This window comes from Astatotilapia calliptera, chromosome 13 (genome assembly GCF_900246225.1).
Source record: "Astatotilapia calliptera chromosome 13, fAstCal1.2, whole genome shotgun sequence".
Classification (NCBI taxonomy): Eukaryota; Metazoa; Chordata; class Actinopteri; order Cichliformes; family Cichlidae; genus Astatotilapia; species Astatotilapia calliptera.
In genome coordinates this window covers 14,338,959-14,364,129 of record NC_039314.1, presented here as the reverse complement: position 1 = coordinate 14,364,129, position 25,171 = coordinate 14,338,959, and the positions used below count along the sequence as shown (strand labels likewise).

The window sequence follows — 25,171 nt, the reverse complement described above, 5'->3', positions numbered from 1 at the left end:
ACTGTAGCATGAGCACTTCTGGAGATTTAATCAAGTTCTGACTAACAAAATCATATTCTAGCACGTATTCTAGCAGACACTAGTATCTTGTGTCTGCCTGCATGAAATGATAATTGCGTGCTTTCCAAAGAAGTAAGGAACTGTCTTCCAGAGAACAAATGAAAATGTAAAAGACACATGTGGAATTTTCCAAGTTGCATGCGGTTCACTTAAAAAGTTTAGCATAAAAATAACTTATTTTAAAGAAGTCAAGATAAAGTCAAGTTTTGCCTCATAGTGCGTGTGCGCTTTGGTGAAAGTGCATGAAAGGATGCTGAACTCACTCCATGACCCCAGGTGCTCTGCTTTCAAGTTTTCCTGTCTTGTTTGCCCAGCAGCTGTTTCATCTCAGCGAGTGACCACTTCACAGCTCTGCTGTTTTCTTTCTGGGTGGATTTGTCAGCTGTGATCAAATCAGACTTTTGTTAAAAGTAAACTTTCTGTTCAGACATAGTTGATTACTCTACCCACGTCTCCCAAAGTTGGTATGTTTGGATTTAGTCATTAATGCTTTCTTGTTTTTTTACTGGAATGGTTAGTCAATTTCTCAGTTCCCCTGAGAGGCAGTATTCACAAGGGGACTGAGTCAGAGCAAACCTAAGATCTTAAAAGGGAATATAAAACTGAAGAACATAAGATACCCGACACATATCTTCCCACCAATTAACTTGCACATCAAGAGTAGGTAAAAGTTAATGCTACACATAATATCACATCTACAGTTTTTACCGAGTTCATACAGAATTTGATTCGTTTTCTCATCAACAAGTATGGGGCGATCGTGGCTCAAGAGTTGGGAGTTCGCCTTGTAATCGGAAGGTTGCCGGTTCGAGCCCCGGCTTGGATAGTCTCGGTCGTTGTGTCCTTGGGCAAGACACTTCACCCGTTCCCTACTGGTGGTGGTCAGAGGGCCCGGTGGCGCCAGTGTCCGGCAGCCTCGCCTCTGTCAGTGCGCCCCAGGGTGGCTGTGGCTACAATGTAGCTTGCCATCACCAGTGTGTGAATGTGTGTGTGAATGGGTGGATGACTGGATATGTAAAGCGCTTTGGGGTCCTTAGGGACTAGTAAAGCGCTATATAAATACAGGCCATTTACCATATTCTGCAACATCATGCAAGGAGGAGGCAGAAAACAGAGGACAACTTTGTATGTGATGAAGTTTTATTGATTCACAGTTATGATGGATGAATGGATTGCGATTTGTTCTTTAACTGAAATGTGGCTCTGACTCAGACAGTGTCTATCTAACTTTCCTCAAGGAAAGACGTAACAAAGCTTATCACCTTCATACCTTAAATTTTACCTGCAAGATAAACATGTGGGTACAGATTACATTTTGTAAGAGTGTTGACAAAAATAAAATTAGAAAAAACAAAAACAAAACAGATCCAGTTTATTTGGTGTCATAAGGTATGCATCACAGCTAAAGGCAAACTTAATCACATCATGTTTTTTAGTTTTTAGATGAGGTCAAAATCCCTGAGAGTACAGCTTTGTAGATAAGCACCACGTAGATCACACTCTCAGCTTAAAAGACAGAATTAAAGCACAACTGGCCGTAGAAAACAATACAGTAATATGATGAATATACAGCCACTTAAGCTATGGAGTGGCATATAATGTTAAATAACACAGAAAAAGGCCGTAATATGTCAAAATACACTGTACATAAGCACAAAACAACAGAAAAGCATCAGCAAACAGTAAATTTAGACTTTCCCCCCCAAAAATCTCTTTGTTTAGCTGGGCATGCATGATTACAGAGCTGTAAAGGGCCTTCTTTGTCAAGGAAAAAAAAGAGTCCTGGATTACGCCAATCTGCTGAAGAAATTAATTAAGTCTGAAGCTGTCTTTATGAGTGACGTGTCTCTTCCACAACATGTCCTGGAATCTGTCCATTAGAAAACCATCTTAATGGGTTTAACCACTAAGCCAGTAAGCCAAACACATCAAACACATTAATGGGTAAATAACATCATTAACACGTGTTCCACGTTGTAAAGAAAATGTTGTATTATTGTTTGCTGTGCTAAGAGATTCAGCAAAAGTGTACAATATACAGTACGTTTTACCAGGCCTTCTGTAAGCACAAACAAGGCCAGTGTTGAAACATGAACAGGACATTTTATTCCATTTTTTTCTCCCAGACAAACATGTTGTTCTCGTAGGAGAGCTGAAAATGCCAGCTTGTGGTTGCTGTATGGCTGCCTACAAAAAAACACAGATTTGGTAGTAAAACTGTATGTCTGCTTGAGTCTTTCTCCAAACCCTGATCCCTTTCTGTCTTTCTCCTTTTCTTTTCCATCCTCTCTTTCCCTCACTTGCCAAATCTTTGAGAAAATCTTTTTCTTGTAGCCTATGTAAACACGTAAACACAAATTTGTCCCTTTTAAGTAACTACTCCATAGCGTTTCTTTGTAATGTCTTTGCTATACCCCGAATGTTAACCTTAACAGTAAGTCTAACCGAACGTATGCAATTAAAAGGCTTTTTATATGCTCTCAAAACCCAGCCTGCCTTCTTGCCTGCCCCAATGCTGTGGTCTTGTCACACCAGTTTTCTCTCCCATCAGAGAGGGTGGAAGAGGGAAAAAAAACACTTTACCATTACAGTTGTTTTACTAATATAATAAAATATATCTACAATTATTCAGCTGTATTATGGGGTCATTCAAATACCAAATACTTTAACAACTGTATAAATGATTTATCCACTGGTCCAGAAAAACAGCAAAACATTTTATATAGATTCTAGCTAACAACGTCTTGACTAAGAATGTTGTTTAGGTGTCAATTTCATGAATAAATAAAGTAATAATGTATAGCATAAATAACACATTGAATATGAAAAAACCCCTTTGTATTTCACTTTTTGACATGTAAATATGAAACGATAAAATTCTTAATGGTTAATGAAACAAGAGTGGGGACAAAACTAGAATACTGATGTTTAAAAGATAAAGTGCTTTGTTCCACAAAAATAATCTGACATCTACTCTAGATGAGAGGGACAGCTACACTTCTGTAAAATGCTGATTTTTCTTTAAACCAAAGTAAAAATAATCTGAAAGGAAAACTACCCAGAATGTACCGTTCACCTGAAATATACTGAGGTTAATATAATGACATACAGTATTGTTAAAGAGCACCAATAACACAAGTATTACAAATGATCCAATCCCAAGTTTCTATATTGGGGGAAAGTGTCATTTCCTTACAGCATCGGCATCCCTGTTGTCTTTGTGGCAGGTTAGTTACAGTGACATGAAGGTCTTTCATGTGTATGTGTTTTTAAAATCTAATTTAAGTTACTAGTAGTCCACATTCACAAAAAATATTGTAGTTATAATAACAAAAATCTTACTTAACTAGAGTAAAAAACATGTCGACCATCTTTAACCTCCCAACTCTTGTAGTCGGTGAGTTGAGTAGTGTCTCTGCAATGGCCGCTGTTGTGTATTATTATTTCCACATCTTGCAAGGAGATGAGCAGGCACAGTTTTACATATTATTGTGGGTCCTAATATCCAAAGAGCCTGATGCCATCAACGTAAACCCAACCTTAGTGGTCCCTGGGCCACATGAGAAGGCCTCCTCCTGGAACCTGGGACAGGCTACAGAAAGTTGTTGGTGATTTGCCTCTGATGCTCAAACAGGTCTTCAGTTTCTGCACTATATGCATCACCTGTAAAGGAACAACATCATTAATAAGAGGTGAGAGCTGAAACTTACGGCAATGTGAAAAAAACAGAAAGATTTTTAGTATCCTCACCTGCATGGCATCCATACATGTAAGCTCTGTGGCCATCATATTTGCACCGACATCTCATAACATTGTTCATAAAGTCAGACTCAGCCATGTCCAGTGAGGGGTTGACTTCCACCTGCAAAATAAAACGATAATATAGGACGTTATTTATTAGGAAACAGGGCGCACACTTTGGTCTAGTAAAGTATCCTCAGTAGACCATGTTCGTGGCTAAGGAAGGAACAAGTCTCTTCTCCCCACACATGGGAAAGCAGTTTAAATAAAGAGCAGTTGGATTTAAAATTGAGGGCCTGTTATTAAACTGCACTCGTAGCTGGTATTGTTTTTATAGTCAGTCTGTTTCTCATCTATAAAAAGTTGGATGACTTTTCCATACAGTATTACTATTGTAAGGATAAATACACTATGTGGTACTTTCACATGAACCTAAAGCTGGTAGTCTACAGCTGAATATATACACTGAATAACATGGGGCAGTAAAATGCTTTTGTTATGCAAAGCACAAAATATACTGTTTGACCACAGGAATTCTATTGTTTCTTGCTTTTACATCTTGTACAAAAAGATTTAACAGTTTACACAAATTATGGCAACTGGCCATGTAAGAAGCTCTGGAAATTTACAGGTGCCCAAAGTGTCTGCAAGGGAAATCTTCTCTGCTCCTCATGCTGACATTGGAGTGCACAACAAGGGCCTGAAATTAGCCTGAAATTGAAGTCTTTTGCAAAAGAATAGTTATGCATAAGAATGTTTATGTGTCTGAAATTAGTCTTATTCTGAATGTTGCCATACACTCTACTAATAGCCTAGTCTGTCATTTGCAGAGCAACTCTGTAACTGCTGATACAACCATTCTCCTAATCTGGTCTGGTGATAATACTGAGACGCCATTTACTGTAATGGTTGCTCTGCAAACTGCTGCACCCACTTTAAGTACAGGTTACAAACTGCTTAAAGCAAGCAAGAAGGCTAACTATACTAAAAAAAGGGAGAAACCATCTTAAAAACACAGTGAATGCAGAAAAACTCTCTTAATTTTTCAGTGTAAATTACAGTGTTGGACCAGAGTGTATGAGGCTTTTGCAGAAGATTGGTTCGGTGACAGAGTGCGTTGCTCAGTGAGAAAGTAGCTATAAAAATAAAAACAGGGCAGGAGAAATTCCTTGGTGGTAAATTAGCCGTTCCTAATGGAAGAAGGGAACTAGGTGCTGTTTGACTAAAGGGAGGCACTAGTTAATTTGGGTAAATTGTGTGTTTCATTAGCACTGGGTGGTTCAAGGGCAGGCCTGCTAAATCCTCCTGTACAGCCTGCGATCTGTAGTCAGGCATCATCTGCACTTTACTAGATAAATGAAAGAACACAGCACAGAGGAGCACTGCTATAAGAGATGTTTGTATTTTTCCAATTCTGCAGCCTCAGTGAAAAACTCCTTCACAGGTTTTACTTTCTCGTTTCTCTCAGTTAAAATTGGTTCATACCCTTTCATGATGACCTTTGCACTTTCATCGTTTCCTGTCTCTTCCTGTCATTTGATATAACTCAATTTCTGCCTGTTCTATCATGTATTGGCCTTTATTTGCCTCCATACTATGCTACAGCAGTGCGCCACTTAATTACGCCCACTCATCTTACTCAAAATACATACAGTTAACAAATGCCTTTATATATGAGTATGACACATCAATCATGCCAAAATTAAATGAACTCTTCCTAAACAGACAGCAGAACAGTGTTAATTACAAAGACCTAGTGCAACCTCTCAGACAAACTGAGTAACAGCAATAATTATCAAACAGTGAGCTATACTGTAACCAGTCTACCACATCGAGAAGGTAATTGGGAGCATGCTCAGATCTGAAGACTGGTAGATCAGAGGTCTGTACTGAAAAAGGAAGATAATGAGATATGGAGTCCTTGATGTGTTTTAGACTGGCAGCCACAATGACTTCAGTCGACAAAGAAATGAGAGACACATGAATGGTTAAGGTGGTGACTGTTTAGAAGAAGGTTAGTAGGTTTTACTGAAATAGACAGAAACCACAACCAGCCATGAGGAAATCCACCTTTAAAGCCTGTGAACCTCTCTTAATAAAAGGATCTCTGATCTTGACGAACCAGTTGAACATTTTAAGAAATAAATGTGATTTTTTTCTGGAAATTAGAGGAGAACATTAATACTGCACTCATAAAATACTATTCAAAAGTCCTAAGCCAACCATTTTCTTTGTATTCTGTTAGGAAAATGGGAAATAGGTGCAGCAACGTATTAAAGTGTCCAAAATAAAGCATACAAAGTAAAAGCATAGGTTGTACAATGTTTGGTATGAGCACCTTTTTTCTTCAACACAGCCTGAATTCTCTTAGGCAAGCTTTCTTATCATTTCTTTAAGTAGTCTCTGTTCTCCAGGCTTCTTGAAAGACATTCAAAGCTCATCTTTGCAGGGTAGCTGCCTTTTGTTCCATTAACTGTACAGATGATCTCACACTATTTAGATAATTTTGAGGTCTGAGATCTGTTCCATCATGTGTTTTTCTATCCAGGTATACTTTTACTGCATTGGCAGTGTGTTTGAGATCATTGCCATGCTGAAAAATGAAGCTGTTTCCAATCAGATGCTTTCCAGATAGTACTGCAAGGTGGATCAAGTTTTCAGCTAATACGTTTTTAGGAATCACCTTGTTTGCGCAAAATTATTATTTTATGCCTGTGACATTTTGTTATCATTGGCATTTTACATAGATTCAACAAATGACATTGGAACATATATGTGCTTTTGAAACAGCCTGCTAGAGACAAAGTGCCTAAAGATATAATCACCTGAAAGTGAGTGGAAAAAGCACTCAAAGTCCAAAGAAAAAGACTTTCAGAAAGGCTAGAGAACTATTGCTCAAGACCACTTTGCAAAATAAGTTTACAAAATGAAGGTTGATTAAGATTTGTGCACAGTACTCTAAATGTATGCCATACATAATGCAGCCAACAATCACTTAGCTTAGCTTTGAAAACAGAAGCTCATTAAAGGGCATATTATACAGTATCATGTTTGTTTAATCAGAACAAAAGTATATGTGTAAAAATATCATTGTTATATGCAGATCTTTCAGCAGATTAATTCTCCACCAGTCACAAGAAGGTTGTTGAGATAACTTAGAAGTCTGCAGTTTGTGCTGACAGTAGTTGCATTTTAACCAAACAGACCTACTTTTCTAACAGAATAAGCCTATTTCCCTTTACTTTAAAGTGTTTTCTGAAAAGCAAAGTTACTTATATTTCATTTTTCTGGCAATAAGATTTTCCCACATTGGAAAAAGAAAAGGTGACAAATATAAACTTCTGACCTGGAATATGTAGTCTCCTGGCCGTACATCAGTCACGTCAACCCACTGACAGTCGATATCATGGCGATATGTATCCCAGCAGCCCACAGAGATGCCTTGATCACCCATGTTATAACAGGAAAAGCGTTTCTGGAGGCCTAAAATACATATCAGCAACATTATCAATCACAACATCAAAGCTCATTTAATGCTTGGCACTCCCTGTTATTTTTAAGAGCCTTTAGCTTTCTGAATTGTACTGGACTGCATACTGTATGAACAATGGGCTTTTTCATATGAGCTATTTCATCCATGATATAACAAGTAAATGGAGAGTGAACAAACAACAACAGCGGCGATCTAATACATTAACCACAAAGTAAAAATCTGAATAGCTGTAGCTGAAATATTGATATTAATTTTCTGTCACTAATGGGAAACATTATGGGTTTTTTTGGAAGGAGGGCTGAATTGTGCTGAAAATTACCATCAGGGCAATATGTGTCCTCCAGACAGAAACTGGCCTTGTGTCCCTCTGCAACCCTCGTGCCATTCAGAGTCAGCAGGTCGTAATGCGTGAACACCTCAATGCTGTGGTAGTGCCTGTGACGACAGATGGGAAAGTCCAGGTGAGAGCGTGTATGTGTGTGTCTGCATGTCTGAGTGTGTGCATTTACACTTACTGAACACTAGCTCCCTATGGCTTATATCCTTATGACCTCACTGCTTGAACATGAGAGAGGGTGTCACCGTAACACCTCTCACAGAAGCTTATTTTAGTTCTGGCTTGGTTGAAATGTTTATTCATTCTAAATGAATGGCAGGCTTTGAAACGCACATCCATAGCTCTGATATGTTGTAATAAACTGAGGCAGACTTGACTGCACGTAGGCTGCACGGTCCTTTGTATTACACCTAACCTGTGGTAGCCAGACGATTGCAACCATCATTTCCACAAACACGCGCTGTAGAAGGGTTCGTGATTTGGGACATCTCACGCAGTCAGCACAGTATGCCACCCTCTTCGCTTATCCTGACAGGTTTGAAAGTGCTCTGTTCCTACTGAAAAGAAACTGAGACCTAGTGATGGACAAAGGCGCTTATGTCTATTGGCCATATTGCACGCTTCCTGCCGTGTCCACGGGAATGAGATCACACATCAGTATGTTTTTTTTCCCTGGTTGCAATTGAATGCAATTAAAATAAATATACCTTTAATTACTCAGTGTGTAAGGAGCATTACTCCACATTCATATGTGGAATAAAGAACATGCTTTTGCCTGAATATTTCTGACAGCTCGTGAAAACCCAAAACACTCAGAGTGACCATAAGGGCAACCACAACATCCTACATCAGTATTTTAAAGTTTTTTTCCACTCCGTCAACCCACACTCCTAAACAGTAAAGCAATTTTACACTTCTCTTTACCTCTTTTCAGGGATAATATACCTGTGACACTGGTGCCATGTCCAGCTCTCTTTCGATGCTTTGGGTCTGAAATCAGAACGACCCAAATTCATGATGCGGGAGGAGAACCTCAGCAGGCGTCGGTGGCCATAAGGCCAGTTCATCCTGGCAGCAGATGATGACAGACAGTTCTCTTCATTGGCACAGGTCAGAAGATGGAGAGGACGGTCTTCCAGGTAGGCTGTCTCCTGGACCAGCTGGGCATCCACAACAAGGTCAGGTGCCGCTGAAGCAGGTGTAACAGATTATCTTAAGATTCAAACTGAACGAGAAGGGAAGACTACAGGTAAAAACTGCAACTTACTGTCAGAACAGCTGACCCCAGCAGCCTTTGCTCCACCTCCACGAGGACAATGGATATGGTTGTTACGACGACACTGTTGAATTGAAAGCTCTGTCCCGACGCAGTGAGTTCCGCTGAGAATCACATCGTTGACACTGGGGTCGCCAGGCCAGTACCAGGTTTCCTGTCAAAAGAAGGGTGTAGAGTTTTCTATCAATAAATTGTATCATAGTCATCATTTCCCAGTCATTGTTGAAGTTAATGAAGGGGCTGTGACTATGGATTGGTCTCTACGTGTTCATTTATTTCTCATCAATACCTTAAGACACTGCAGATTAGATTTTGATAAATCTTAGAGGAAAGATGGCTCTGACCACTTTACTCTGACATTTTCAAAATTAAACTAATTGGGTTAGAAGTGGGAGTGCTTCGTTGTCCTTTTAGAACATTTCAGATACTGATGACAATACTTTGGCAAAAGTTGGTTGCACTATAAAAAGAGATCAAAATAACTTGTTATGTTTGTCAAGGGGATAGTTACCTGATGAGCACTGGCAGCAAAGCCCAGGCCCAGCTGTCTGCATACCACCATGGCCTCGGTTATGCCCCAGTTCTCACTACAGACAGAGCCCCAGCGTTTACGACCCCCAACCTCCATCAACACCTCTACACGGCCTTCTGATGGGACTCTACCACCAGCAAGCCGCACCTTGAAATCCATTGAATTAAAAGAATTAAGTGGATGGTGTGTTATAAGTGAAAGCTCATAAGCTCATGAACTGTGATGGTGTAGATTTCATACCGTCTTTTCTGTGCCTGTTTTAGGAACGTTGCAGCGTACTGAGGCATCCTGGCTGTGTTTGAATGTCCATGGTTGGACTTCCTGGAAGTAGCAGTCTAGAATAGAGTGTTCCAGCCCAGTACACTGAACATTGTTCATATGGATGGGCCCTGTACCTGCATAGAAAGGAGGAGATTTATTAGATTAAAAAAAAATGATGCATCAAAAAAGTGGGAACAAATGAAAACCCAAAGAGCATGGGCATAACTGAAGGGCAATATCCCTTGTGACTGTCTGAGGCCACCCACCACAGATGCAATGGCATTACGAGACTCTGTCATGCAAAAGAGCGCAAACACATAAAACCGAGGCTCACTATTCCTTTCATATGAAAAGCTTCCTCTATGTTAGCATCAAACCAACAATGAAAAGTTCCTATCAGTCATGACAAAATGCTTCTGCAAGCCAAGCAGCAGCACAACCAACATCTACTTTGGGCATCTGTCACACCTCATTACCACCATTCTTTTGATTTACGAACAACAACGACTACTACATTGTGTGTAGTCCACCACCTTGGGTGAGCAAAAAAGCAAAAGCTATGTCAGCATTGTAAAGGATTCAGACAAGGATTTGTTTGCTATTTAAACCCAGATAATCTTTAAACAACATAGGAAAATGCAAAAGTTCTTAGGGAAATAGCTGGTGTGATAACGATGACAGGATATCAACAAACTATGGCACAAACTGTAAACTGAGAAATAAAGTAGCATTGAAATAAACACAACCAAACCACAAAAACTATGGGAAAAACAAAACCAAGAAAAAGGGCGTAAAAGAAGATAGTTGGGACCAGATTGCAGCCCAACCAAATACGTCTCTGTGTTGGTTTTGGTAGATTGTAGGCCTTCTTCCATACTGGTCACCATGCGTGGGTTCATATGGATGAAAAGGACATATCTAAACCACTTCTACCTCTATCTGCATGGTAAATGCCGCAAACTAGAGCCAAAATCCCACTGTTTAACATATGAAGACAAACACAGGGGGACAATTTAAAGCAAAACGAACAGTGACAAGATCTATTTAAGCCTTAGTTTGGGAAATCCACAAAAGCTTAAAATAAATTCCAGGAAAGCCACATGCACTCTGCATACACACAAATACACACAACCACTGAGAGTGTTACTAAACTCTTTGTGTTCCCACTGTGTAGACTATAGTACACAAACATTATACACTGGGTGTACGGCACCAAGTGTAAGAGGGGAAACAAAACTGGTTAAGGATCATCAATTATAATCAGACTAAAGATCTCTAATCATCTAAATTTAAGATAAAGCACAACTTTATCTAAACAACAACAGGCACCATCATCACCATCATCATTAGAGCCAACAAGTAACAAAAATACTGCATCCTCAAAAGACACATTTGCGTGCCAGCACACACACATACACAAACTTAAACACACACAACTGTAAATTCGTTATTGATTGTATGTATTAATTATTAACAACACAATCACATGACTGATCAAGCTCTAACAACAAATTACTACTTTTCTACACCAGAATCAGCTGAGCTGTCACAGTTTTTACAGCTGCAGTGCTTAGGTTAAATGAGACCAAGTCCTAATCTCCCCTATTGCATCAAAATGGCTGGATATGTACGTACTTCACGGGTAAAATTACACAGCAAAAATAACAATGTTGGTTAAGAAAGGAAATAGAAACATTGTCCCTGTAATTTAACTCACTGATGATGATGATGATAAATGTAATGATGATGGGAGTTAAAGAGTTTGCGGGTGGAGTCTGAAGAGAACCTTTCTTCTCTTATATTCTGCCGAATAATTAAAACATGAACACAAGCATAAAATATCTAGGTTGTAGAGTGGATACATCTATGAGAGCAATAATGAGACATAATATAAATGTGGTATCTTAAATTTAGTCTATACAAGAAAGAGCAAGGTTGATATGTAATTATGACTGGGATATGCCAAAGATCATTTGAAGAGATTAGAAAATTGACTTTTGAGGACGGAAAGAGCATAATATCAGTTACATTCTTGTTGAGAATAGCGCAAATAGTTGGTTAGTGGTTACAAGGGAAACCCTGTTCTTGTCCTCTCTGAAATTAAACTCAATTTTAGGAACAGTTAAATGTGTGTAATGTTTTTCTTTCCATGGAATGTCTCTCTCTCTCTCTCTCCCTGCCAAAAGACTTTTTTCCCCTGTAAAATGCAACAGTCATTTAAATTTCTGCACAGATTTGCTTGCTTATTTGAAATTAAATGGCACAAGCAAACTTGCACCGAGATCGGCATGTATTATTTTTCATATTTATGTTGACATCTGGATTTCAAGGTTAGTTAGAAGATGGCATCTCACTAATCCAGCTGGGATATTCTATGTCTGTATACTATAAAGGCCATTTAATACGTGCAAGCAAGCGTTTCAACAAATCTGATAAGGGAGGCCACATTCAGAGGCAGAACATCTGACTGGTGCACTTCACTCTGTAATCAACCAGTCAACTCGACCACAGCCTTTATCACATTATTTATGATGATCAAATGTGATAAAGTCATGCTCTTCTGTGGGGTCCTGTTGGCAAAAAGATACGACAGAAATGATGAGGAATCTTTTTTTTGTGTGCGTTAAAGATGTATAGGTATAGGCAAGTTGGCAAAAGTAAACACTTTTTACACAAATTTACATTGATGTGTTGCTCCTGTGAGAGTTTATTCCATCTATGAGTCTAACTAGGCCTTTTCAAATGACATTTAGCCCAGTATGCATATGTCCTCTGAGCACCAGGGAAATCAGGTAATAAAAATGACAAGCTGAATCTGAGAGAGCTTTGAATATTGAGTACTTTAGGACTGGCGGCATGACGCTTTCCAAATTCACTCTTAGCAGATCATATCACTGCTATTGTTCTAAAACCGCCAAGTGAGCTAAACAAGGCGCAGCCAGCTGGTCTGATGCATATAAAAGAAGCATGGTTTGTCTGTAGCAGCCTGGTACATATTGGATATACTTTATTTGAGGTTAATATAGTGGACAGCGGAGTGTAATTGTACTATACTATCGTGTATCACTTCTGCTATTTTCAAATGACTGCAGAGTTTCAAGAAATCAGTGACATTATATTATCAGTGCTCCAACGTTATCCACATAAAGCAGTATTCTTTGATTGTAACTAACTTAAGTGACATGGTTAACTGACATTTTGTATTTGCATTTTTTAAAAGATTTTAAAAGTCTAGAGGCAAAGCAGTTATAATACTTTGCTGATGAAATGCCAGTGCAATGCATTGTGCGGCCTCTAGAATAAAATTTCCACCTATTTACGTCTCTAAATGTCACGGTTTGCGGGGGCAAGCCGTGTGGAATATATATAGGACCAAAAGGCGGCAGCTCTGGTGCAGGTGAGTGTTTATTAACAACAAAAATGCAAACAACAAAGGCGCTAGGAACATGAAACTGAAACCTAAACTGGGTAAACTAACAACACAAACCAAGAATGACGGTGCAGGGAGGTCCGGGGAAATACATACAGGGAGACCGAGGGGAAACAACACAGACGAACCAGCAACTACTATGACAGAAGACACAACTTAAATACACTCAGAGAACACAGGGGGATTACATACAGGTGGGGACACAGCTGGGAGTAATTAACATGACGAGACTAGGGAGGCAAACTGAAAACACTCACATAAGACACAGACCTTCACAATAAAACAGGAACTTACACATGAAAGGACACAAACTAAGAAACGCGGACTAGATACAGGAACACACGGGCAGAACAGAGTAAACACTAACCAGAGGAAGAACAGAACCAAAATCGCGAAGAGAAAACACAAAACGCTGGGTCAAAAGGACCCAGGATCATGACACTAAAAGAGCAAATCTGAAGGTCAAGATAATATCCCATCGTAAAGCTTTCTGCTCTGGTCAATGCATAGCCACAAAAAAACAGGGTTGCAAGTGTATGAGTGAATCACCAATTATAGAAACCAACTCACAGAAGTAAAATATAACAAATGTAAGAAGAATACATCTACCAATTCTGAGGCATTTTTATTTTTTAAACCTAATTAAAGATTTTCAGCTACTGTGTTTTTCTGTCAGTTATGATTGCAATAGTTTCTCTCTACCTGTGTATTTGTGTATGCGTGCAATGAATAGGAGAACCAGGTGAAGTGAATCCCAGTAAAAAACATTGTAACATTGTGGTTAAATAAACGAAACTCCACCGAGATAGAAAACTGACAAATTATACACCTCTGTCTATTCTAAACATATGACTTTGAAGCCTGGCCAAATAACTGATTAAAACCAGAAAACAATGTGTACGCAAACTAATGCAACTGAATCTGAGGAAAGCCAAAAAAAAGCTGATTTTAGTTCTTTAAGGTAACACAAATGCCAGTTCAAGAGGTAATCGGGTAAAAACACATAAAAGACATAAAAATATGCTTTTTGTGATCAACTGAACAGCTAGACCAGTAGAACATCATCCCACATTTAATCTCCATCAGCAAGATTAGAGACTACTCCCTACCATGTGGCATGGGGAAGCTGTTCTCACATCTCGTAAGGGTGGGGTCACCACTGGTGCAGCTGGGTACTGACTGCGTCTGTGTGTGTCATCAAAGCTGGACATTTGAAATTAAAGCAAAAAGACCACAGCTCTCAGTAAGTGAATGAAAAGCTTGCTTGAATCTAGCAAGATTATGTCTCTGGCTTTAGTATCAAATACTAATATAAACTACTATGGCTTATAGTATTTCATTTTGTGAGTGAGTGTTTGTCTACACACACATGCATATGCTGTTTGGGCAGCTGGAAGTCCTGGCACAAGACTCACATAATCACAGCTGGAGATACTGCAATCAACACATTTGCAGCTTCACAAGGCAACATACACAGACAGACAAACACACATGCCCACACATTATCTGATCAGTCAGAGCAGACGGGTGCGGCGTCTATGGTAAACAAAAGATAAGCAAAAGGCTGAAAAGTCTCCCTGTCTTCTCTGGAATACCATGACGCATGAGAAACACATTCAAGCATCCAAATTATACAGGCAGAATGAATTCATTAAATGTGGAGTTTTCCAGAATGTTTAATGAAAGTCTGTGCTTTGGGCAACAGCAATTTCTAGTCTTACCTTGACCCATAAAGGCTCCATGCAGCGCATCTTTGGCAGTACCAAAGCCCAGTTCCCTGCACACAACACTGGCTGCTGTTCTGTCCCACAAGTGATCTACGATAGTCCCCCATTTTCCATCACGGAGCACCTCCACACGCCCCTCTCCCAGTCTGGGGCCCACCTTGAGACGAACAGGCTGTATACGGCAACAAAGGGAGAATAAAAATCAGTTTACTAAGAAAACTACATGATTGTGCAAATGTAGATACAAATTCTTAACCTTACCACAACTGGATAGGGCGCTTGAGGTCTTCCTGAAGAGATGCGAGCAAACTGAGGTCCTGGTACACACTTGACCACTGCATGTCTCCCATTTTTACAAGGGGTAGGACTACGGGGGATTGACAGCTGAGCATGGCACTCTGAGAGACTGTTCTCAGTGCCTATACAATGAACTTTCTCTACCCAAAATCCTTTCTTTTTTGCCATGAGACTCAGTCTGCAAAGAACAGAAAGTAAATTGTAGGTAACATATTCTTAAAGATACTAACAATTTGGTTTTAATTTGTTAGTGTTTCTTAATGATATTAAGTAGTAGTAATTCCTGTATAGTTAATACAGGAATGTTGTTATAAAATTGCACATTTGTAGATAAGAAACAAAGGGTGAAAAGGGTCATTTTTATTACCTTGTTGAAGGATCTTCAACCTTGGTATCCCATATTTTCCTGTAAAAGAACAGAACAGAAACAGACATGATCAGGACTGTCTGTTTTCTGAGGTTGCAAACACAAACACTCACACACACCTGGACCAATTTGAATATCATCTGCTGGTTTTTGTTTCTATCTAATCCAATCACTTAAAAGTGTTTTCAGCACAGAGAGCAGTAGCAAACACTTAAAACACCAACTTCATTTTTACTAGAAAAGTAGCCTTACTGGGTTACTTGAAATGAACCGTGCAGCTGCAAATATAACTTCTGCACATAAATCAGGAACAAATTTAGCTGTGGCTTTGTGGTGAGTGTAAAGTTAGATATATTGATAGTAATGACTAGTACAGTTTAGTACAATCCTTGTCCTTTTTCAGGAACCTCACTTTTCATCTCTCTGTATATATTCAGTATGATGTATTTCTTTCCTGAATGTGGGCTGTTTGCTATTTCCCAAGTGTACTCTGTTTATGTTTAGAGCCTGTGTAATAGTATGTTCTGTACCCACCAACATAAATATGTGTTCAACAAAAATGTTCAGGGTAATTTTTATCTAAATTACACACTTTTACATTAAATAAACTAACCCAGACTTTCTGACTTTCGGAACAAGCAATGCTGCTTAGCTGAGATTTACGCAAAGACACCAAGATGTGAGCTATAAAGAGATTAAAGAAACAACAAAAAAACAAATGAAAAATGAGATATTCTGATCTATGCTGTTAATCTCCAAAACCACACTAGGGGGAGGGAAAGCATGCCATACAGTGTCTGTGAAGAAGAACATTTCTTAAAAAACAGGCTTTAACCAGGCACGATATACAAATAAAACCTCTGGCACTCCCCGACGCTGAATGTCCAAGAACTGTAAGATCGAAACAGAGATTTATGTTCCAACTAGGCTGGCTGAATTGGGAGAGCGGTGGAGAGGAAAGCCGTCTGTTCTTTTGGCAGACACACAATGCACACATGCCAAACAGATCATACCAGGACATCCTCCAACCACTGCAAACTGCATACACCATTACCAACATTCACATCAATTACACCAAAACACTCAAGAATATACATGGCACAATCACAGTGACATTTTTATTTTATAAGTCTGGACAAGTGGCTTAAGTTATTATTAAAGTAAGATTAATGTTCTTCAGTCAGGAAAAAAGACCTATTTGTTGGGCTCCAGCATGTACTGGCTTTCATCAAACCACCCTGTACAGTGGCAATACACACACACAGTATCAATATCAATATATATGAAAAACAATCCAGTTCTGATTTGAGTGGTGTTCCCATTTAAAGAAACAAACACATCGAAGATCTAGGCATATTTGTATGAAAGTTAAGGCAGGTCAATATTTTTATTTCGGACATGAAACTCAGGACATTCCAGGAAAGTTGTAAGAGACAAACCATTAAAAAAGCAAACAAACTGAGGAATGAAGAAAGTCGTTGTCAGTGACATGATGTTATGCTGATGGTTGAGTAAAGTCATGGGCTGCTGATTTTACACTTTCCAGAATCACATAATAACTTGTTTCCTAAAGCTATAAGTAGTAAGTAGGCAATGAGACCTAAAAATATAAACAATCCTTCAAAAAGTATTTCAGTATTAATAACATGTTTTTATTTCAGGAATCATTCAACATACGTTTTGAAATTCACAGATATATCTCAAATCTTAAACCAGTCCTTTTCTATGGCCCATTTGAAGCATAAATGCAAAAACGAACATCTGTAAAAGATCAGTTGCATAAATAGCCCTGCCCTGATACATAACTACATGAAAAATATATCGAACAAAACCCCATGAAGCCATTGTTTTAACTAATGTGCATAGCTTAAAATAAAGCCCTATATATTGTCATGCATCTTACTGTAACTTGGACTAAATTGCATTAAAATTTAACACTTAAACTTTACAGTCTCTTGAATTACACTTGTAAAACATTTAAATGTGTCTACCATGTGGCTTTATAGTACCATAAGATAGACAGCGAGGAACAGCTACACACTCATTTTCATATGAGGCAAACATGTCTGTGACTTGTTTGTGACCTCACCACAGACAAATCAGCTAACCATTTACCCTCTTCAGAAGCCAACAGGACTACTACTTAGACTATAAATGATACCTTTGGGTATTTTATTTAACGGGATTACAGCACTGTTTGCCATGCTAAAATCAAGCACAATGAAAGCCATAAATACATTAAATATATAAAAAGAAATAATGCAATGTAACTAAAATATGAGGGGATAGGAGCTGTATGAAAGTATATCTGAGCTATCTGAATAGACAACCCCAGTATTCACTTGTTTTTCACCTCAACAGCATTCATCAGCCAAATAGTGTGTCCAGCACATGTTGTGGAAAAGAAATGAAGATAATGATAGGGAGTCTACACCTGCTTGTTAAAAAAGACATGCATTACATCACTGTTTGGGTTTTATCAGCTTTACACTGCTCAGCAGTGATATTAGGTCATTTCTACATCTTCTGATGCTACGTTACAACAGAATTATATATAAATGACATTTTGTTTTACCTCAGATAAATTTTAAAAACCAGTATTGGCAAAATAAATAAATAAATAATAATAATCAGACTTGCTTACATCCATTTTTTCAGCAAAGATCTACCTTAAAGTAGACACCAAAGAAAAGTGAAAAAAAGATTTCAAGTAGAATTACACAGAATAGAAATGGATGCAATTATTATAATTAAAAATAAATAATATAAAGAGAATTATATAAACCAATATAAGAAATTAAAGAACATTTTTAACCTACTTTGAGTGGCTATGGTAGAAAATCTTGCTTGTGAAACAGTTGCTAGGCCCAAGTGAAGTGATACAAATGCCTATGATTCAAGTCCTTTTTAAAAACCACCTTTCACAGTCTGTTCCAAGCCACAAAATAGCCACTGGCATGCACACAGAAATAAAAAGATGGGAAAATAAATTAGAGGGAAGAACACTGAAGAAGATCATACAGACATCAGACAGGAAAACCAAATTTGGTCAAAGAAAATGTCACCCAAAAGCCTGAAAATGATACGTTCGTCATAAGAAAATTTTAACTGAAACATAATTAAACATAAAGTCCCCAGTTAAGTCCCCAAATCACTACGGTGACAGAGGAAGACAGACAGCTGCTGACACAGCAGGCAGCGCTGCAAACTGCAGCTGTAATTGGCTATATTTCACACGAGCAAGCGAAAATCTGGCTCGTCTGACTGCTGCTCTCTGTCTTTCTCTCCATCCGCTCTTCTCTTGTTACTCTCTGCCTCCATCCTCGCCATCTTCGTCTCACTCTCTCTCACACACGGCTATAATTGGGGGTGTTTTTTCACCCTCAGCAGAATCCCTGAGAGCTTTGGTCCTGACCAACTTGTAATTATAGCATCTTCAGAATTTCATCCAAGTGACACAGGAAGAGTCATGGCAGGGTCTGGAATTTCTAAGAATGGACAGAAAAACTTGGAAAGAAAGCTTGGCTTTGTTCAAACCGTGCAGTACAAGCCTATGCTTTTTTGGAAAGTGAAAGAAGTTACATGAACGCTTAACAACCAAATTACCAAATTGTTTTTCTATGACTCTTTTGGCTATCATGATTGTAATTAGAGTACAAAGTGGCAATTTAAGTCAAGTCAAAAGTGCAACCTTACATTTATCCCTAATCCCAGTCTGAAACAGAATGAACATTTTTGCTGTATTCTTCTGGTTGTTATTTTGTAACCTCACATTTAACACATTCAGATTTTAGAAACCAAGTCTGTTGAACAACTTGCTTATGTGACTTCGAACAAAGGCATTCCAGCAAATGTATCTGAAACAGCCTGAAGTCAAAAACACATGTTAAAGAGGGAACAAACATGCTTCTGTGGAGACAGAAAACAGGTACAGATTTGGAAACAAACACATCATCATGGTTCAGACTAATATAGTGCCTGAGGCTTTAGCAAAACCCCTGGTCATACCCAAGAAAGACAAACCCAGATGTATCACAGCCACTTCCATGACAGAGCCTTATAATTTATACATGCAATAAAAGAATTCAAGATATTGGCTTACAGTACTTTTTGCTGAACATTAAGATAAACAGTATTGTGCACTTTGTTGTGGCTTTGGTCAGATGCTAAAACAGCAGGACAAGTCCTGTTATTTAAGTTCCTTTTACTTGACCTTAGAGGATTTAAAAACAACATTAAAAAAAGACAGTGAGCATATCCCCCTGAAGATGTCAATAAAAGCCCTTCAAGCTATAACAGCCCTGCCCTCCACTGGCATATCAATCTTCCTGGTAAGCAGCCAAATCACCTCTATTCGAACCATACAAATCTATCCATCTAATTCCCCTAAACAAGAACCTGCACTACACATTTTCAGTGTTTTGTACCTGTACTGTGAATCTATACTGCATAAGAAAATCAAGTAGATGCATGAAAAGCACCACACCTGCAATGCGGTGAAGCTGTGCTCTAATAAATGATCCTGTACAGACCGTGTAGAGTCGGGCTCGGCTGTTAAACAACAGCTTATTCGGAGGGACTTTTATTACTGAAGATATGATGCCATACGATCGCCTCCTCCAACAGTAGAATCAGGTTATAGCTTCACTGTGTTCCCAATAACACACAAGTTCAACAGAGATGGCATAATTCAAGGGCAATGCAGAAATACTTTCAGAGTGGCTGCACTCCAATAGTTTGTCAAGTCAATAAAAACTCAGAAAAGTCTATAAAACAAATCAACTTCCCTTTAACAGTTACAGCATTTCAGAAGCATGAGGGTTGTAGTACCTACAGCAGATTTTGTCACCAGTTGAGTCAGAGTAACCTGAGCCAGTAGAGGGACGGAACAGCTAAACTGGGAATCATCTATAGATGGCAGGTTTCCACAAGCAAGATCCACCTGGATCCATCTTCCACAATAATCCTCTGCTAATGTGTGGTCCTCCCGTGGTTTACAATATAAAGAGTCCCAAAAACCACTGCTGAGGGTTTGGTTTTTTTTTTTTCAACAAAGAGGATGCGGGCCAAAGGGGCAAAAAGATACATGCTCATTGGGACAATTGCAGTAAGCACATGCTTATACTGAACCTTAACCATATTTTAAGTATGGTTTTTAAGTTAAATTCCTTCATGCTAAAAGTCAATGAGATGAGGTCAACATCATTCATTATTCATGCCTGTGCAGCAGGGTACTTTGTTACCTGGCTTAAAAACTGTGTCTGCCAAACTAACATAAAACTGCAACAACTATCTTCATTTGTCTGTGTTTTTTTTTTTCTTTCATTGACTGAACAATCAAACTGAGTAAAATGAAAAGCTTAAGCACTGTCATGACATAAAAAGTAGCAAAGAACACATTGAGAAGTTGTTCTTTTCTGTTTCTCAGTAATAAAGAAACACAATCCCCAGCCCATCATCCATTTTCTCAACAACAACTCCATTTAAGGGTCGCAGGGGCCCTGGAGCCTTTCCCAGCTGCCATAGAGCGAAGTACACACAGGAGAGATTTCCAGTGTATCGCAGAGCTAACAAACACACAGGGCAGACAACCATTCACATTCACACCTATGGCTTTTGGACTGCCAGAGTAACCGCAGTCTATGCAGGCACAACATGCAAACTCCAGACAGGGAGGCCCCAGCTGGCCAGTGGATTCATTCCTATCCCTACTTGCTGTGAGACAACAGCACTGTGTTTTTTACTTATCCTTTTAAAAGTTATTTTCAGAGCTCTGTGATATTTTCCTAGTTTTAGTGTGAGCTGTATTTATAAAGTGTTCTTGTACCATTACTTGAATGAAATTAAACACAAATGAATGCAGAGGTTTCCATGCTTCTAAAGTAATGCACTAAAAGATGCATTGTTTTTTGTAGATGTACCAAACTTTCAGTGCTGGGAAACATAGGAAAAAAGTAATTGGCACACTGCCAGCAAGTCACACATGCTTTTTCTGTGGTGGCATGTAAAAGTAAAGAAAAGCATGGCTTACTTAAGCCCACAGAGATTCTCCTGCCAGAAAGTCACTCTACACATACCATCATCCTGCTCTCCAAAAGCGACCTCTGTCTCACACATTGTATCGATGGGACAGTTAAGAGCACAATCAGCAGTGATATTGCACCTCTGCATTGGAATCTAAAAGTTAAAGTAGAGCTGTTTGTCTGTGAGCTGCAGGCTGAAGATGGTATCAGAAGGAGAAAGGGAGTGAGAGGCAATGAGGTGTGCAGAGGTGATTTGCCTAGAGAGAGGGGTAGAGAAAGGGCAGTAGAGAGGAGTAAGGGATCCCCTTTATCATCATCCTGAGGCTGAGGAAAGAAGGGGGGGGTTGAGGGACATGGGAAAGCGGTGGCTGGGGGAGGAAGATAAGCCCAAAGCAAGACCTCTAACTGCAGTGATGCTGCTGCTGCTTTGTTGTTTTTTATCCATTCTTCACAATGTGTTTGTAGTCATTTAACAGTCAGATGAATGGCATAGCATGTTGCCCTTCTGAACTACAGTCAACAGCCCAGTGTTTTGCAATCTAATGACCTGGCCTCATAAAAGTGGATTGTATTGCTGTCAGTGCAGCTAGTGAGAAAGATTCATACTTACTTATATGTTCTCACATTGTGCTGAGTAGCCTCTGGAAAGCCAAGCATCCCACACACAACCCGGCTGCTATTGAGACTCCAGCCCTTGTCGCAAACTTGTCTCCATCTCCCAGCATGCTTCACTTCCACCACACCCTCTGTCATAAGGCTCTTCTTCTTTGTAGACATGAGGATGGGGCGAAGACGGACCTCCTCAATTCGCACCTTACTTTGCCTCTTAGGGAATACAAATGTCACTACTGTTACATATTTTTCTACAAATAATGCAGTAATTAGCCAAACATTAACTGTTGTACCTGATAGTGGTGGTGATGATGATGGGGCCTTTGGAACCTGGGAACCTCATATGGATGTCCATTTCCATAATATCCATACCCTGGTTGCCCGCGGGTGTCCACAAGCCCCTGCCATTGAGGTGCAGTATTACCATTAGGCCTTGGAGCAGTGGTGTGGGCTCTGCTGGCTGGCTGACTCACCGCCCTACGCTCAGGGGTGCACACAACCCCCAAATCTTCAGAGTGTTTGCAGTCATTCACTCCCCAACCGTTGTGTTTGCAGTCCTTCAAGGACTTCTCTGAGCCGTCACAGCGTACATTATCCATCCATATTGGGCCTTGAAAAAGAATAAACGATGCAAAACCTGATTCACTCTGATTTTCATTGATCAAGTAACAGACTGGCCGATGCATCTAAACATCAGCCAGAATCACTTCTTAAATACCTAACCCTTGATTTTTAGTGCTACACTGATTTAGGGTTGCACCTTAGTGGCATGTTTAGCAGTAGATACATAGTATTTTACAAGGAAGACTGCTGTAGATCCTGCTCCCCGAATCCACTCAACTCTTTAATTTGGATTTAAAAGCAGCAGTAAAGAATGTCCATAAACCATGGCAAGTGTTGCACAACTCTGGCAAGCAAATGCTGTCATTATTCTAAAACAAATGCCCTTTTTCGGCCCATATATTTGCTCTGCCGGCCTGCCAGGCAACCTTAACGAGATGTAGATTCCAATCCCACAACGAGTTATCTTTGTCACTTTATGATGTTAGTTATTTTGAATGTCTTAATTGGCTGCCTTTTCATGAAGCCATACAGTTGTGAGCCAAGCACACTGTACTGTGGAAGTTTTGGAGTAGACAGGTTAGTGGCTGCCTGCCACTCCAATAAATCTTAAGCTATACCCACCAGTTACTTTGTACACCTTTGTGTCTGTGCAAGCTCCTTTGACTTTGTACACCTTTGCTCTCTATTCTATTCTTCCTTGCTAGCACCAGGTTGGACTGACTTTTCCCCTAAAAACAGTCTTAATTCTTAGTGGCATAGTTTCTACAAAGTGCTGGAAATATTCTCCAAAGATTTTGGTCCATATTGACATGATAGCATCATACAGCTGCTGCAGATTTGTCGGCTGTGCATCCTTTATGAGAATCTCTTGTTCAACCACATACCAGTGGTACTCTGTTGGATTGGGATCTGGTGAGGTGTGGAGGGCATTTGAGTACACTGAACTTACTGTCCCATTCAAGAAAGAGCTTTGAAATATATATGTCATGCTGAGTACAGGCATCAAGCGATAGACACACTGTGGTTATAAAGGGATAGACTTTAGCCTTTTCAGTAATATTCAATTGGTACAAAGTATTCCAGGAAAATATGCCTATTGCACCACCATCAGCATAAAGTGTTGATACAAGACAGGGCGGAGCCTTACTTTAATGTTCTCTATTTCAGTTTTACAACCACCAATATGTGAACTTTGCAGCAGAAATGGAGACTTGTCAAACTAGTACACACGTCTTCAATCTTAGTTTTCCAATTTTGGTGAGCATGTGCAAAATGTAGCCTCAGTCTCCTTTTCTTAGCTGACCGAAGAGGCACCTGGTGTGGCCTTCTGCTACATTAGCCCATCTGCTTCATGATTTGGCATGTTGAGCATTGAGAGATGCTCTTCTGCATACCTCAGTTGTACAGCTATAAATAATCTGGTTATTGTCTTCTAACCTCTGGTGTCAGCAAGACATTTTTATCCAGAGAACTATTGTTCATTGAACATTTTACATTTTTTGGACCATTATCTGTAAAACCCAAAGATGGTAATATGGATAAATTCCAGTAGATTAGCAGTGAAATACTCAGACCAGTTATCATGCCACGTTCAAAACGACTTAAATCACTTTTCTTCCCCAATCTTCCTGACTATGTCTACATGTCTAAAAGCACCATGTTCCTGCCATCTGGTTGGTTCATTTTGTATTTGCCCTAATAAAAAGTTTAAAATAATATTACATTGTTGAAACAATTAATGAAGTATGACAGTAAGTTAGGTGGCATAGACGCTAAATTGTCTGTGTAATACTAACTGTCAAAATTTAAAACCCAGTCAGAGCCCCCCCAACATATAATTTGGATTTTCCTGACAAGACTAAACTGAGAGTAAAAAAAAAAAAAAATTCTGACTCCCAAAGAAGACTGCACGGTAACTTCATACAGGGAGTGCTCTCACCTGTTCCTTCTCCATACTGTGCGCTGTGAGCCCACGTTAAGCCACCTTCGAACCCCAGCTCACGGCACACAACGTTGGCGAGCTTGATGTCCACCTCATCGTCGCAGACGGTCCCCCAAGTGCTGTTGTGCAACACCTCCACGCGCCCTTCGTGCGCTTGTCGCGCGAAGGTGCCTGCCAAGCGGACCTTGAGAGCTGGTGCGCGAGACACTCTGCGCTGAGACGCTGTAGTCCTCCGAGGTTCGGCGCGAGCGGGACAGGAAAGGGACAGGAGCACAAGGAGGAAGAGGCTGAACGATAGACTGCAGGCCATTACTGACTCAGAAGATGAGGTCTGTAGATAAAAATTGAAAAACGTTATTTATTTTGTTCAACTTTTCATAAATTGCCATTCGAACTATGCCATGAAACAATTTAACTGGCTTGCCAGTAAGTATAAAGTCAAGGGCCAGTCCTTATCAACTGTCTGAAGTTCATCTTAAAATTAGCAAAATACCAATATTTAAGCCTCT

The 25,171-nt window shown here is 39.5% G+C and overlaps 1 protein-coding gene across 1 annotated transcript in view; it reads right to left on the bottom strand.

Moving 5' to 3' along the window:
- Nucleotides 1–1,196: 1,196 nt before the first annotated feature.
- loxl4 (lysyl oxidase-like 4) overlaps nucleotides 1,197–25,171 on the bottom strand; it is a 24,902-nt gene continuing 927 nt past the window's right edge. The window contains exons 2-15 of the mRNA XM_026191022.1: nucleotides 24,660–24,993; nucleotides 22,450–22,766; nucleotides 22,155–22,369; nucleotides 15,522–15,560; nucleotides 15,119–15,332; nucleotides 14,852–15,029; nucleotides 9,680–9,834; nucleotides 9,419–9,586; nucleotides 8,899–9,061; nucleotides 8,577–8,820; nucleotides 7,614–7,729; nucleotides 7,148–7,284; nucleotides 3,811–3,922; nucleotides 1,197–3,723 (exon numbers count right to left, since the gene is read on the bottom strand). Coding sequence (XP_026046807.1) covers nucleotides 3,653–3,723; nucleotides 3,811–3,922; nucleotides 7,148–7,284; nucleotides 7,614–7,729; nucleotides 8,577–8,820; nucleotides 8,899–9,061; nucleotides 9,419–9,586; nucleotides 9,680–9,834; nucleotides 14,852–15,029; nucleotides 15,119–15,332; nucleotides 15,522–15,560; nucleotides 22,155–22,369; nucleotides 22,450–22,766; nucleotides 24,660–24,972 — 2,442 coding nt within the window. The 5' untranslated portion in view covers nucleotides 24,973–24,993 and the 3' untranslated portion in view covers nucleotides 1,197–3,652. The remainder of the gene's footprint in view (nucleotides 3,724–3,810; nucleotides 3,923–7,147; nucleotides 7,285–7,613; nucleotides 7,730–8,576; nucleotides 8,821–8,898; nucleotides 9,062–9,418; nucleotides 9,587–9,679; nucleotides 9,835–14,851; nucleotides 15,030–15,118; nucleotides 15,333–15,521; nucleotides 15,561–22,154; nucleotides 22,370–22,449; nucleotides 22,767–24,659; nucleotides 24,994–25,171) is intronic.